Source organism: Ovis canadensis, chromosome 6 (genome assembly GCF_042477335.2).
Source record: "Ovis canadensis isolate MfBH-ARS-UI-01 breed Bighorn chromosome 6, ARS-UI_OviCan_v2, whole genome shotgun sequence".
NCBI lineage: Eukaryota > Metazoa > Chordata > Mammalia > Artiodactyla > Bovidae > Ovis > Ovis canadensis.
Window position 1 is genome coordinate 22,791,252 of NC_091250.1, and position 16,304 is coordinate 22,807,555.

Here is a 16,304-nt window from a genome sequence, read left to right on the forward strand (position 1 = left end):
GTTTTTTTTCTTTAATATTTGTGGGGAAAAAACCCTAAAGTTCTTCAAAGTTTGGATTTTCCTTAAAAAAAAATTTTTTTTTTTGGCAACTCTCCATCCAAGCTCTGTGGCAGGGGCTTCGTTAATTGTGATTCTGAGATATATTGTACTTTGTACCTTTTGGTGATTTGGAGGTTAAACTTTCACCGGGCCATTCTTTCCCTTCAGAAATTTTTATTTATCTGTGCCTTCAGTTGCATTAATGCATTGAGTTAAAGGAAGGTTAAGATCCATTATCCTTCATCCTAGAGGATGAAGTCATCCCTATACTTCTTACACAGACAGAATGCCAATGTGGCTATAAAAAATTTGAGGTGATATCAAGCAGAGAGCTCTAGTGCTGTTTCACTCTTTGCTATGAAACTATTTGTAGTAAAAGCTCATGGTTAGCAAACACTGACACTTTGTTCATTTTTGTATTATTATATTTCATATTTCTTGTTGTATATATATATATGTATAAATAAGTGGAATTCAAAGTTAAAACCCTGTAGTGATCTATTGTTCTCTGTTTAACATATAATTTTTAAAATTTTACATTCGGAATAGCTTGGCGGTTCATTCTCCCCACCCTCTTGTGTTGAAAAGAAATTTAAACCTAACATCAGTACAGACTCTTTGGGATACCTTTATATTGATAGCTAATTCTCACCAGACAAAACTCTGCTGCTGCTACTGTTGCTAAGTTGCTTCAGTCATGTCCGACTCTGTGCGACCCCATAGACGGTAGCCCACCAGGCTCCCCCGTCCCTGGGATTCTCCAGACAAAACTCTAAGCACTGCATAATAGTGTGTACTTCCTGAAATAAAGTGACTGAACACAAGAGAAACAAGAGAAGCTCCCCCCCAAGATGGGAGATAAATACACTCCCCCCACAAAAAAAGAGAAACAGGAAAACCATCTGCTGGCTATGTAATAACTTAATTACTCTCACAGGCTCAGTGTGCCCTTTACCCTTCGCTTTCTGATTGAGCATAGTCAGGCCTTAAAATGCCTGACATGTTCTGAAACTATGGCTTTCTTGGTTCTACATTTCACTGCGGAGTGTAAACAAAGCTATCTTGGTGTGGTGAAAAGAATATGGAACTGTGCTCCGGAAAACACTGGTGTCCACTTGGGCTCAGCCAGTAGCTATACAGTGTTGAGTAGGACTGTTAACCCCCAGAGCTTTGGTTTCCTTATCTGGAGGAAGGCGGTTTTGGGATAGATCTATTCAAAGGACTTTCCTCGCACTGAGCACCTACCAGCACAGCCCAGCCTGATAGTAACAGGGAGGATTTATTGAGGATTCATTCTGTGTTGGATGCTGAGCTAAGCATTTTATATATCAGTTTTCTCATTTATTTCTCATAGGAACGTTATAAGATACTGCACGTTTCACTCCACAGCTCATTTTCCTCTTTAATTATATAAACATGTAGAAAGTCTGTGTGCTTAGTTGCTCAGTTGTGTCCCACTCTTTCTGACCTCATGGACTGTAGCCCGCCAGGCTCCTCTGTCCATGGGATTCTCCAGGCAAGAACGCTGGCTAGAGTGGGTTGCCATTTCCTTCTCCAGGGGATCTTCCCCACCCAGGGAATGAACTCAAATTTCCTGTGTCCCCTGCATTGCTGGTGTATTCTTTACCAGTGAGCCACCTGGGAAGCCTGTAGAAAAGTCTGATGAGTCTATAAGCTTAAAGACCAGTTTAAAAGGAGAGAGAAAGGAAACTATGTTTGGCCTAATGCACATGATTTCCAGTCTCTTATGACTTGAAAATATTCAGGGTTTTCATTCTCTCTCTCTTTTTTTTTTTTTAAACAAAAAACAGCTTGAACAAAAGGAAAGATTAATTGTAACGGAATCCCTCCTTTGAAAAATACACTGGAGGCCAGATTTTCGTGTCCCTGGTTGCGTGGAGAGAAATGAGGAAGTTGGTGCCTCCAAGGTGGAAAGTTGGTTGAAACCTCGTTGAAGGGGTGGCAGGGGGATCTCAGGTGAGTGGAGCAGGGCGTGGACACTCCAGTGGCTCGAATGGCTGAGAACAAGGAAGATGATGCCTGGGCCCTGGGTGTGTGAAACTTGCAAATTAGTGATAAAAGAATCATTGGGGGATTGGAATCAGCCCCGGGAGTTAATTCTTATAATAAGCATTAGAATTGTGGCACGGGAAGAGGGGGGATGGTCTTATTAAAATGCAGATACCTGGGCTCTAGCCTTGAGACCCTGTTTAAGTAATCTCAGGAATCTGGCTGAGGAATGTGCGTGTCTAATGAGCAGTCAAGGTCATTTGGGAACTGAAAACTCATTGCCACGGTCAGGGAAAACCAGGGGAGGGCGTCAGAACCCACCTAAGCTGTGTAGCGGTGGGTGGTCAGGTCAGCTGAATCTGCCATTCTGTGACTTAATCCTGCTAGATTTGGGTGGTGCTAACGGTAAAGAACCCTCCTGCCAATGCAGGAGACGTAAGAGATGCAGGTTCGATCCCTGGGTCAGGATGTCCTTGGAGGAGGACATAGCAACCCACTCCTGTATTCTTGCCTGGAGAATCCCATGGACAGCAGAGCCTGGCTGGCTACAGACGGTAGGATCGCAAGGAGAAACAATTTAGCATACATGCACATATGGCAGGCCTATGGTAACTTTTTGTGTGGTTTTAGAACATGGTATCACACTTTTTATTTGACCAGTATGGGATAGTACCAACTTAGTTCACCAGAATATGATATATTAACTGAATGTGAGCCAGATTAGTTTTTACATTTCTATAGGAATAATCGACAGGCAGCTGATGACCTCCAGTAATGCATTCCGTTGTGTCTGTCTCTCGGCGACCTCATGGACTGTAGCCCACCAGGCTACTCTGTCTATGGAATTTTTCAGGCACGAATACTTGGAGCGGGTTGCCATTTCCTCCTCCAAGGAATCGTCTAGATCAAACCCCCATCTCTTGTGTCTCCTGCATTGGCAGTCAGAGTCTTTACCACTGTGCTCCCTGGGAAGCCCCAGTAATTTATGACTTCCTGCCTAGAAAGAGAAATCCCTTTTCTAGTCTTAGGTTGGCCCTGGCAGGTGGGGCAACTTGCTTGCACTGTGCTGGGAACTCCTCTTTGTTACAAGCAGCTGAGTGGAACTCAACCTTAAGTGACTGATGGGTAAAATAGATATAAGAAACAATAGTGCCCTAATAACTGCGATTTTACCAGAAGGAATGATTCACAGATCTGACTTTTTGTCATGTCCTGCTAATCTGTTCGCCCAAATCTGATTTAAATAGAGATAGTGGACTTGTGGGATAAATGATGTTGTTTACAGGCTGTGCTCTTTGGAGTCCATCTGGTGTTTGAAGTGAAGGTTAATTAAAAAGTTGGCTGAAAGCTGTCCCTTTAAAAATTTTTTTAATGCTTCGTCTTGATTCTATGTAGCAGGTGCTAAAATCATTTATTAGCAATAACAGATTTGATATATTTCCTAGCTGGATTTTAGATATTGAGCTCAATTTTCTTTACAGGCTAAGGCAGGTATAAAATACTTTGATTTGGAGACATTATCAGACTCTTTACTAATGTGAAAAAAGATTTTAAGAAGAAAATTAGATGTTCAGTTACTATTGCCTTTTATGAGTGGTTATCCTGGACACACACTGTACACAGATAGACATACACACACTCTCTTACTGCATATATATTTATGAAATATATATTTATTCACATATAAATATGAATATATTTATGAAGCATGTATATTTATATTTATGCAGTGTGTGTGTGAAGGTAACCTTTGTAAAAGTAATTGGTTTTATAACTGTGAAGGCAAACCCAAATATGCAGTAATAATGTATTACTCAGAGATCCCTTCTTGGAAGAAAAGTTATGAGCAACCTAGACAGCATATTCAAAAGCAGAGACATTACTTTGCCGACTAAGGTCCGTCTAGCAAGGCTATGGTTTTTCCTGTGGTCATGTATGGATGTGAGAGTTGGACTGTGAAGAAGGCTGAGAGCCGAAAAATTGATGCTTTTGAACTGTGGTGTTGGAGAAGACTCTTGAGAGTCCCTTGGACTGCAAGGAGATCCAACCAGTCCATTTTGAAGGAGTTCAGCCCTGGGATTTCTTTGGAAGGAATGATGCTGAAGCTGAAACTCCAGTACTTTGGCCCCCTCATGCGAAGAGGTGACTCATTGGAGAAGAACTCTGATGCTGGGAGGGATTGGGGGCGGGAGGAGAAGGGGACGACAGAGGATGAGATGGCAGGATGGCATCACTGACTCGATGGCCGTGAGTCTGAGTGAACTCCGGGAGATGGTGATGGAGAGGGAGGCCTGGCGTGCTGCGATTCATGGGGTCGCACAGAGTCGGACACGACTGAGCGACTGGACTGAACTGAACTGTGCAGGTCCTAAGGACTTCCCAGGTGGCACTAGTGGTAAAGAACCCACCTACCAGTGCAGGGGACATAGACGTGGGTTCAATCCCTGGGTCGGGAAGATCCCCTGAGGAGGGCATGGCAACCCACTCCAGTGTTCTTGCCTGGAGAATCCCATGAACAGAGGAGCCTGGTGGGCTGCAGTCCATAGGATCGCAAAGAGTCGGTGTGTGGTGCAGCTCCTGAGTGGTAATTGCAAAGATTGTCTATAGAAGATGGAAAAATGCGAATGATAAGGTTGAAGGGAAAAGATTAACACAAAATGTATATACGTTTTTACTAACTGAAAATAAAGATGGCTGTGGAAGGTTTGGGAGAGAAACCAGATGATGATTATGAACTCGGATATGAGTGTGGCTTCGATCAGTTCATGTAATTTTGGTGGCAAAGAATAGAAAACCCAACTCAAAATGACTGAAGAAATAAGGAGGTTTGTTGTTCATGTTGCAAGTAGTCGGGCTCCAACATAGTACATCTCTGTTTCTCTGCTACTCTTTTGATTCTATTATTTTCAAAGTGTGGCTTTTACCCTTAGACTAATGGTTAGTCCAGATTTCATATTGGGATAGAACAACTTGAAGAAGCAAGGTAGGGCGCCCTCTTCATGTATGTCCCGTTGAAAGAGCAAGGAGACCTTCCCAGAACTCTTGCACAGATTTCCTCCTGTATTTCACTGGTCAGACCTTCCTGGCACTCGCTGGGAAGGAAAATGCAGTTACCATGCGTTGCCGATATTAGTCAGGATCGACCTCTGAACACATGGGGAGGGAGAAGCAGGTAGTTATTCAAGAGAACCAACAGAGTCCGTCAAGAAGCGTGATTGAGATTTGTCCTGTTGGGCTGCACACCACAAACTTGCAAGCCCTGGTACCTGCCCAGCCTCCTACATCCGTGGTTTGATGGATGTGGGGACCTTACATGTCTGCAGCCAGCTCCTGAAGCAGCATCTCACCAGGTGTGGCAGGCGGTGGGTGGGACGTGGCAGTAGGCTTTGCTCTGTGTGTGTGTGTGTGTGTGTGTGTGTGTGTGTGTAGGGGGTGCGAGGTAGGAGGAATAGGGGTGAGAGTTGGGGCTGGGAGGTGGAGAGGGAGGTTACCAGTTCTAGAGGGAATTGACTTTTCAGGTTGGCTCCCTGGTTACCAGGGAAGCTAGCAAGAAGCACACCTCTCACCACCCCTTTGACAAGCTGTCATGGTGGAGATGCTCTGCTCTAAGAGTTCACACAGTCCCTAGCTGGAGTTGGGGCAGGTATGTAGGTGTTTACTGATTAGGCTCTGTGATTAAGAAGAAAGGTCAGTTACACGAGTAGGGTATAGGTAACGCAGGGACTGATGGAGCAGAGGGGTGTGCTGAGAGCAAGAGGACTTCATCTGGGATGGCCTGACCATAGAGTCCTTATACTGGTATCCCCCACTTTTTGAAAGTTTGCTTTATGCTGCTTCAGTTTTAAGAAAGACCTCCATCAGTACTTGTTTTCACTAACCAAAAGAAATCCAGAGACAATTTTCACTTTTATGCAAAATGGTGAAAATTGAAAAGTGCTTTCAGCATTTGTTTTGCTGGGGCCGTTATAAACTCAAGGAGATAGTGGAGGACAGAGGTGCCTGGCCTGCTGCAGTCCCTGGAGTCACAGAACTTAACAGACTTAGCATCTGAATATTATAGAGGCGGCTCACACCCTACTCAGCAGCGAGAGTGCTGCCCCCAAGCGCCTTCCACAGGAACTGCACTCAGTAAATCAGCATCCGGCCGCCGCCAGGCTTTGAGCTGTCTGGGAGCATCTGTGCTTTTTCTGTTTATTTTGTGCATTTCTTAGCAAGATGTTTCCTAAGACTAGTTGCTTCTTTTTTGTTTGTTGTTGTTATTGTAAGGTGTAGGTGTTGTTTTTTCGACAAGTTGTGTCTGACTTTTGCAGCCGCACGGACTGTAGCCCGCCAGGCTCCTCTGTCCATGGAATTTTTCAGGCAAGAATACTGGAGTAGATTGCCATTTCTTTCTCCAGGGGATCATCCTGACCCAGGGATCGAACCCACGGCTTCTGCATTGGCAGGCGAATTCTTCACTGCTGAGCCACCAGAGAAGCCCAGGAACAGAACTTACAAAGATGAATAAGAAATCTCCTAAGTCCTCTGGTTAAGAAAGCCCACTCTCTGGTTGAAATGTCGAGATAATACTAGGCATTTTTTATTACCTTTCCTGTGATATGTACTCTGGGAGACAGATAAACTTACTATTAAGTGTAGTTTAGTTTCATCACTTAGAGTTGTACAATAAAATGTTAATACCCACACCATGTGTTTAAGTGTGGACTGAGCTACTGAACTGAACAGTGGATAGTTCAGACACAATTTGTAAAATTTTCTGCTGACGTTATTTAAATGCATATATTGTCTTCTTTTGCATAATATTATAAAATGTTTTAAACACATGAATAATTGGTAGTGGTGGTGTTCAGTAACTCAGTCGTGTCTGACTCTTTGGGACCCCATGGACTGCAGCACTCCAGGCTTCCCTGTCCTTCACCATCTCCCAGATGGGCTTATAAATTTATGTAAGCCCAATGTTAATGGGTAGAATTGCTTATTCAAAAGATAAGCTTTCATTTTGAACCTGACAAGTTCATATTTTTCTCAGTACGAAAGGTATCTGCATATATAATAGATGAACAGTTAATATGAATAATAGATGTGGACTAATGGGGCGAGTATAGTTCAGTTGGATATTTAAGGGGATGCTGACAGGGAGGCCTGGCGTGGTACGATTCATGGGGGTCACAAAGAGTTGGACATGACTGAGCCACTGAACTGAACTGAACTTCCTATGTTAAAAGATGATTTCATCTTGACATGACATGATTTGAATGAAATCTATTATTTCACAATGCTAAACTGATTTCAGAGAAGGCAATGGCACCCCACTCCAGTGCTCTAGCCGGGAAAATCCCATGGATGGAGGAGCCTGGTGGGCTGCAGTCCATGGGGTCGCGAAGAGTCGGACACGACTGAGCGACTTCCCTTTCACTTTTCACTTTCATGCATTGGAGAAGGAAATGGCAACCCACTCCAGTGTTCTTGCCTGGAGAATCCCAGGGATGGGGGAGCCTGGTGGGCTGCCGTCTATGGGGTCGCACAGAGTCGGACACGACTGAAGCGACTTAGCAGCAGCAAACTGATTTCAGTTATGGGTAAGTGTAATCATTGATAAAATAGAATACCTGAATACTATCAAATAAGCGGTAGGAAAAAAAACAAACCATAAAAATTAATGTAGCCTCCCCAACTGTACTTGAAAATTTCAACTATTGCTCTATTCACTTGTTTTTAGGCATTGTGATTTTTTTGTGTGTATTTATAATTAAGACCGAAAATGATCATTTAGTATATTTTTCCAGTTTTGCCTTTGGTAGAAGGTATAAGATTGTATTTAATTCATTGTCAAATATGTGTACTAAATTGTCCAATCTGTAATGGACTTTTGTTCTGTTTGTTTAATAGTTCATAAACTGAAATTTCTACGTCACTTTCGGCTTTAAGTATACTTTTTGTCAAAGATCTGAATAATAGATTGATGTCACCAGCATGAATTTCTGATTCCACCAGAACAATAGAGCTGACTAACATTAATTATTTTGTGCCTCTGTGAAGTTCAGTAATGGATGAGAAAGGATTTGGGTGATAACATTAAATTTCTATTACTCATTTATCAAACTGTGATTTTTACAATTTCAGAAATATTTATTTTTAATTCTGTTCAGAATACTGCTGTTTTTTCTGTCGCATGAGTGAGTGCTATTGTATAAGTATATCTTAAGGAGTTAACTAAACAGGCATAACTTTTCATTTGGCTAATTTTGGAATGAGCTGGATTTAGAGAACAAAGATAACTGACCTGTTTGGTTCCTTTCCTGATATTTCTTTTAGGTCTTCTTGAAGTATGGACGGTGAGAAGGGAGGTTTTGCCAGCTGTCCACAGAGGGATAATACCAGAATGGGTCTATTAGTTCGCTAGAGCTGCTGTAATGAGTACCACAAACCGAGTGGCTTAAACAAAGAAACTTGTTATTTCACAGTTCTGGGGACTGGAAGTCCAAGATCAGTGTCAGCAGAGCCATACTTCCTCTCAAGACACTAGGGAAGGATCTGGTCCAGGGCTCTCTCCTAGCTTCTGATCGTTCCTTGGCTTGTGAAAATGTAACTGCAACCTCCGGATGCTGTTCTCCCTATGTGTGTCTATCCAAATCTCTCCTTTTTATAAGATCATAGCCATACTGGACTGGAGCCCACCCTAATGACCTCATTTATCTTGATCCTCTGCAAAGACCCTATTTCCAAATAAATTCACACAGTCACTGGAGGTCAGTGCTTCAGCATCTTTTGAGGGGAAGGAACTGAGCCCACTGCAATAGCCTTGAGAACCAATGAAACTTGTGAAGAGAGATTTAATCTAGTTAGCTCTCTTTCTCTAGACTACCTTGTATTGAGTGAGACTGATAACATGGCAGAGGAGAACCCCTCTGGAATGTCTCTTTGTTTTAGGAATCCTTATTTATTTATTTTTTTTAGCTAAGTTATCCATAAAGCCAATTTCTGTAACAAAAATCTTTTATGTTCCTTTTCTTTTATAAAACTGGAGATATGTTTACATAATAAAAAATAGTAGTAAACTAAAATGACAGTGATTTCAACATTTTTAAAAAGTGTATTCATTTTCAATTGGAGGATAATTGCTTTACAATATTGTGTTGGTTTCTGCCATACATCAACACGAATCAGCCATAGGTATATGTATGTCCCTGCTCTGTTGAACCTCCCTCCCACCCCATCGTACCCCAAGTTCAACATTTTTGGCAGGGAGTTAAGGTAATAGAATTCTGGCCATTGTTGTGTATTGGCACATTTTGCCTTTAGGTAGTTGTTAATACCAAGAGGCTGGTACAACTGACAGTTTTCTTTGTTTTTTGCAATAATTCTTTCCATGAACTCTAGGGGCTCCTCTCCATGACATGCCATCATGCATAGCTTTATAGTTCCAGACTTTTTTCTATTACTGGTTTAGTCTGTAAATTAGTAATGACTACTATAGTTGATCTAAAACCTCTGAGACTTCAAATTTTAGATTACGGTTGTTAACACTTTTTAAAAATAGGAATATTTAGAATAGAATATTTTCCATCAAACTGGCACATGAGAGACTTTAAGACCATGCAACCCTGGATTCACCTTGGTGTTGCAGAGAAACATGAGCTGAGACTATGAGGAACATCACAAAGTGCTGGGCGGAAGTAGGAAAATGTGGACCGAGGAAGACATCAATTTTTGGTAATAAGAGGCCCTGACAATGGAGCAATATTTACCAAATATTTACCAAATATTCAGAATTTGTCTGAAGAATTTTATTGTTAGTAAGATAGTAATAGAAATGAGTTTACCAGGCTCTGGCCTTTGTGGATTGCTTTATTGTTTTATCCTCTTCTCTCTCTCTGTTTTTTTTTTTTTTATTGAGCTAAGGGTATTTTCTCTTGTAATTTTGTACCTATAAATTTGTGCAAATGTATAGTCCTAGAAATTTGTACAGCCCATGGGACAAATCAGCCTCCACTGGAGGATTAGCCTCAAATATAGATCACCAGAAAGCCACTTCTCTCGTGTTGTGTAGTATAGAGAAACTCTTAAGACTGTCTTATGGATCTGCCTGGCTAGTTTATTCCCATGTAATGTTTGGTAGATTTGTAATATTTCACCATGCTGGTGAATGCCAACATGGCAGATTGCATAAAGTGGTGCCTGAGCTGTTGAAAGGTGCTTATTGCATACCAAGTCTTTGCTCAGGTTCGGAGGCAAGGGACTGGTCGCAAGGGAAGGAATCTGGGAGGCAGTTTGTCATGGCTCTGCAACTGCTCAGTTGATTGGCTCCATAGCTTCCTCATCCATAAATTGCTGCTGCTGCTGCTAAATCACTTCAGTCATGTCCGACTCTGTGCAACCCCATAGACTGCAGCTCCTCAGGCTCCCCCGTCCCTGGGATTCTCCAGGCAAGAACACTGGAGTGGGTTGCCATTTCCTTCTCCAATGCATGAAAGTAAAAAGTGAAAGTGAAGTCGCTCAGTCGTGTCCGACTCTTCGCTACCCCATGGACTGCAGCCTACCAGGCTCCTCCATCCATGGGATTTTCCAGGCAAGAGTACTGGAGTGGGGTGCATCCATAAATTAAGGGAAACCAATTACAGTTCAACCGTCTTAAGCATTCTGAGAGAGCTAAGTGAAGCAAGAACAAAGTAAAACCAAAGCCAAACAAAAACTACTGCCTGTCTTAAATGTATGTAGTATGAATTGTGTGTTCATGCTTCTGTTATCTTAGGCATATTATCATGCTGATATATTTTTAAAAAGTTCTTTCAAAAAATTATTGGAAGTATAAACTTCATGGAATTACATACCAGTAAGACATACTTACTGAGTTCAAAGTAGATGATTACTCAGATATTTTGGAAATTTTTATGGCGTAAGGAAAGGATAAACTATGTGGAGGGCCACTGCTAGGCAGGTGTGTGCTTTGGGGATGTTGGTGTTGAGAATGGATTCTGCCAGAGAATTTGTTATTCATTGACATGCAAACTGCCTTTCCAGAATTGCAAGTATTTGTATCCATTTGTTAAAGGAAAATTGGATGAGCACTCCACATTTCTTGCCATATAGTGAATACAGATAAACAAACCCAGGTTTTCAGAGCGTGTTTGGCGCATGTGAAGAATGATGGTAGAACTGATAGTTGACCTGGAAATTATTTCCAGTGCTATCATTTTTGTTATAGTGATGTTATGGTAACAATTACACATTATGCAGAGTTTTCTCCTCATTTGTAGATGCCTTAATCATTTAGATAATATGTCTGCATCATTTTTTCTTTGAAAGCTTTTTAGTGATTTGGGCAATATTTTGCATTTTATTGTGATTATTTAACATGCATAAGTAGAGTTCCAGTTTGTTTTCATTGCTAGAACTTTTGTCCAACCCTTTGACATGAATAATTTGATGGTGGTATTTGTGGTGGTGGTGAATTAATAAACAGGTAATAGATTAAACAGTTTCCCTGGTGGCTCAGCTGGTAAAGAATCTGCCTGCAATGTGGGAGACCTGGGTTCGATCCCTGGGTTGGGATGATCCCTGTGCAGAAGGAGACGGCTACCCACTCCAGTATTCTGGCCTGGAGAATTCCATAGACTGTATAGTCATGGGGCCACAAAGAGTCAGATACGACTGAGCGACTTTCACTTTCAGATTAAATATCATTTCAAATAACATGTGTTTGAGGTGAACAAATGAATTCTTTGATTTGGAAAAAATCAAAAGATGTTTTTATTGTGCATGACATTAGTATTATGTGGGTCTCTATGGAAGACATTTTGTGATTATAAAAAATCATTAAAGTTCAGTTAAACTCTTTGGACATATTTCTTTAAAAATATTCTATAGTTCACACTTTTTGTTGCAGGAAAGGGGACCTCTTAAGAGTGGGCTCTTGTCTGACACTGAGAAATGAATTGTCTGAGGAGGCACATGGGCTGACAAAGCAAGAGATTTTATTGGGAAGGGGGGCCTGGGTGGAGAGCAGTAATGTAAGGGAATCCAGGAGAACTGCTCTGCCCCATGGCTCACAGCCTTGGGATCTGTGGTGATGAGATTAGTTTCCCGGTTGTCTCTGGACAATCATTCTGACTCAGGTCCTTCCTGTTGGTACAGGCATTGCTCAGTCAAGATGGAATCCAGTGAGGAGGATTCTGGGAAGTTGGTAGGACATAGGGATTGGTGGCTCCTTTGGAGCTTTCCCAAATTCTTCTGGTTGGTGGTGGCTTGTTAGTTTCATGTTCTTTACCAGGACCTCCTGTCATAAAAGAAATCATGCAGAAGGCTACTGTGGTGCCTGGCCAGGGCGAGCGGTTTCAGTTGGTATTTCCCCCTAACATTTTCACTGAGCTAGACAGGGCTTCCTCTTGCTTGGTCTGAATTAAAGAAGGTTATGACTAACCTAAATAGCATATTAAAAAGCAGAGATGTTACTTTTGCCAACAAAGGTCCATCTAGTCAAGGCTATGGTTTTTCCAGTGGTCATGTATGGATGTGAGAGTTGGACTATAAAGAAAGCCAAGCGCCAAAGAATTGATGCTTTTGAACTGTGGTGTTGGAGGAGACTCTTGAGAGTCCCTTGGACTGCAAGGAGATCCAACCAGTCCATTCTAAAGGAGATCAGTCCTGGGTGTTCTTTGGAAGGACAGATGCTAAAGCTGAAACTCCAATACTTTGGCCACCTCATGCGAAGAGTTGACTCATTGGAAAGGACCCTGATGCTGGGAGGGATTGGGGGCAGAAGGAGAAGGGGACGACAGAGGATGAGATGGCTGGATGGCATCATCGACTCGATAGACATGAGTTTGGGTAAACTCTGGGAGTTGGTGATGGAGAGGGAGGCCTGGCGTGCTGCGATTCATGGGGTCGCAAAGAGTTGGACACGACTGAGCGACTGAACTGAACTGAACTGAGAATATAAATGAATGAGTTTTAGATTATCTGCTGTATGAATGATGCACGCCCACGTTCTCTCTTGAGTAATCGGGATTTGGCAGTGCAACTTTGCCTCCATTTGTTCTTGCCTTTTGTTTGAATTAAATGACATGAGAGATAGGATATGTGAGAGATAGGATATGTGTTTCTTAGTTACATTTTTTAAGGATGTATTTATCGTGAGAGATGATATGTGTTTCTTAGTTACATTTTTTAAGGACGATTGTGTGGAAAATAATAGTGATAGATATCTAGGCTAGTGCAAATGAAATGAATGGATGATTTAGAATCTATTATTTTTGAAAAATAATTATAAAGCCATAGATTACTTTGAAATACGTAAAATATGCCAGAAATTTTTAGTAAAATTTAATTTCTTCTTTACCTATGAAATAAAGGTCATCTTAAGTGACTTTTCACAGACTTTTATGAAATTTTTGAGTTGTCTGAGTTTGATTCTACCTCTGCATATCTCAACTGCAGCCTCAGGACTGACTCTAAAAAGTGCTGGTGAGAAGAGAAGCGTAGTCCTTTGATGCACACTTAAAAAAAACCCCGAAATATATTTGATGTACGCTATTATGTTGGTTTGAGATGTACTGCATGGTGATTGGAATTTGCATATGTTATGAAATAATCACCACAGTAAGCCTAGTAACCACTTTGATCCACAGTTAAGGGATAAGACTTAAAATATTATCTTCCCAGGGATGCTCTAATTTAAATTTTTGACTCTTTTAAGACTGAGAAGAATGACTCAAATTATGGACTGTGGAGCAGCTGAGTGGGGATCCTGTGTAAAGAGAACTGAAGTTCAAGGGCCGTTCAGTTACACCACACCACTCTCCCTAGGGGCAGTTTCCTTAAGCCTAACATTAGACAATAATTCTGACACTTAACACCTTTCTGAAACTTTAGACATTATCTTTAGACTTCTCACAACTACTGGTAGAGGCTAAAAGGGGAAAAACATTTATTCTCCTTTACTGGAAGAACAGATAGAAGGAAGATACAACAGCCAATAACAGGTAACTTATAAACAGTATTGTATTTGTTTCTGATTTTGTTTTTTTTAAATCTGTGACCTCTCATGAAGATGGAAAGTGATATATAAGTGATAAGAACTTCATATGTGATGTAATCAAATATGTGGAATGCAATATCAGCCATTAGTCAAAGGCTTCCACTTTTTCCCTTGGGACTTCTGTTTGCCTGGGTTAAAAAAGAAAGTATCCTTAGCATTGACATCAGGATGTTAATTAAAAAAAAAAAGAGCCTGCTCAATTCTCATTTAAAGAAAGGAGGACTTGCTGTGAACAGTGAAAGCCTGGCTCTCTCAGCATGTTACCCGAGGACTTGTTCAGTATGTTCAAAGGGTTATGTTCTATTCAAGGATGTGGGGATTCTTTTCCGTTTAGGGTCAGTCCGGCTTCGTGGTGGCAAAAGCGCCTTTGAAGGCACAGTAGAAGTATATGAGAACGGAGTCTGGGGCGTCATTTGTAGCAGCCACTGGGACGACGCTGATGCCTCAGTCGTTTGTCACCAGCTGCGGCTGGGGTGAGTTTGTTCGACCTTGACCGAATCTGTCTGCTGAGACCTGAAGGGGGTGCTGGCCCCCTGCCGTTACCTTGGAGAGGTCACCTCCTCCTTCTCCTTCTCTCACATTCCTCACTGACTTCTTGCAGAAGACTTTTAAAGAAAGAGCCCCCAATGGGAGGAGTGAGTTCCTTTATACACAAATGCACTTCACTTGTTACTACCCCTACTGACTAGGAAACACCTGCCAGAGACACTCAGAGGGCTCAGACAAACCTTGTGCACACCAGGACCCAGAGACCCCACAGAGACTGAGACAGGCTGTGTTTGAGTGTCTCCTGCAGAGGTCCGGGTCAGCAGTGGCCTGCCTCAGGGGCAAGGGCTCTGGGTGCCGCAGCCCTGGGTGTGGCATAAGCCCTCTTGGAGGAGGTCACCATTAAGCCCACCATAGAGCCGCCAGAACTTCCACAGGACTGGGGAAACAGACTCTTGGAGGGCACAAACAGAACCTTGTGTGCACCCGGACCCAGGAGATAGGAGCAGAGACCCCTCAAGACACTGACCCAGACTTGCCCGTGAGTGTCCAGGAGTCTTCAGCGGAGGCGTGGTTGCCAACAAAGGTCTGTCTCATCAAAGCTATGGTTTTTCCAGTGGTCATGTATGGCTGTGAGAGTTGGACTGTGAAGAAAGCTAAGCACCAAAGAATTGATGCTTTTGAACTGTGGTGTTGGAGAAGACTCTTGAGGGTCCCTTGGACTGCAAGGAGATCCAACCAGTCCATCCTAAAGGAAATCAGTCCTGGCTGTTCTTTGGAAGGACTGATGCTAAAGCTGAAACTCCAATACTTTGGCCACCTCATGTGCAGAGCTGACTCATTTGAAAGGACCCTGATGCTGGGAAAGATTGAAGGCAGGAGAAGGGGACGACAGAGGATGAGATGCTTAGTTGGCATCACCGACTCAATGGATATGAGTTTCAGTAAACTCCGGAGGTTGGCAATGGACAGGGAGGCCAGGCACACTGCAGTCCATGGGTTTGCAAAGAGTAACGACTAAGCAACTGAACTGAACTGAATTGGCTAGGAAATGGGCAGAAGCTAACTGGTCCAAAAAGAAAAGCATCTTTTGGTCTTTGATTTAACAATCGGATTCTTCAGTGCCAGGAAACAAAGAATTGGGTCCTAAGATTTTCATTTTCCCAGTAGCCTGTGCAGCCTGTGGTTGCTGTCATTTGCTTTTGTCTTTCTACCTTGAGCCACCCACAAATTCCACTATTGTGTGTGTGAGTAGGAGGTGAAGTTCATTTGCAGTTTCATCCCATGCTGGGTAAGTTGTGATATCCTGGGACATAGGTTTCTGCACCGAGAAGATTCTGTAAGAAATGGCAACTCCCTAGGCCCAGCAGCACCCGTCTTCCTGGGAAGCTGCTGGCCCTTCCTCCCATCCTCAGTTCAGTTGAGTTCAGTCGCTCAGGCGTGTCCGACTCTTTGCGACCCCATGGACCGCTGCACGCCAGGCCTCCCTGTCCATCACCAACTCCCGGGGTTTATCCAAACTCATGTCCATTGAGTCAGCGATGCCATCCAACCATCTCATCCTCTCTCACCCTCTCCTCCTCATGCCTTGAGGCTGACCCTAGGCACTCTCCTTAAAATGGACTGGTGTACACTGACTCCCACCATGCCCAGTACCTTTATGCTTTGTTTCAAGGGGTTTCCCAGGAGCAGAAGTTTCCATTTTGGAATGAATGGTTTTGGTTTTGTTGTT

The 16,304-nt window shown here is 42.6% G+C and overlaps 1 protein-coding gene across 3 annotated transcripts in view; it reads left to right on the forward strand.

Annotated features, from left to right (window-relative positions):
• The window catches only part of PRSS12 (serine protease 12), an 82,735-nt gene that overhangs the window by 1,620 nt on the left and 64,811 nt on the right, over positions 1-16,304 (forward strand). The window contains exon 2 of one of the 3 annotated variants that reach the window (XM_069593399.1): positions 14,421-14,559. The exons of the other annotated variants lie outside the window; for them this stretch is intronic. Within the exon in view, the coding sequence (XP_069449500.1) occupies positions 14,421-14,559 (139 nt within the window). The remainder of the gene's footprint in view (positions 1-14,420; positions 14,560-16,304) is intronic. 3 annotated transcript variants of the gene reach the window in all.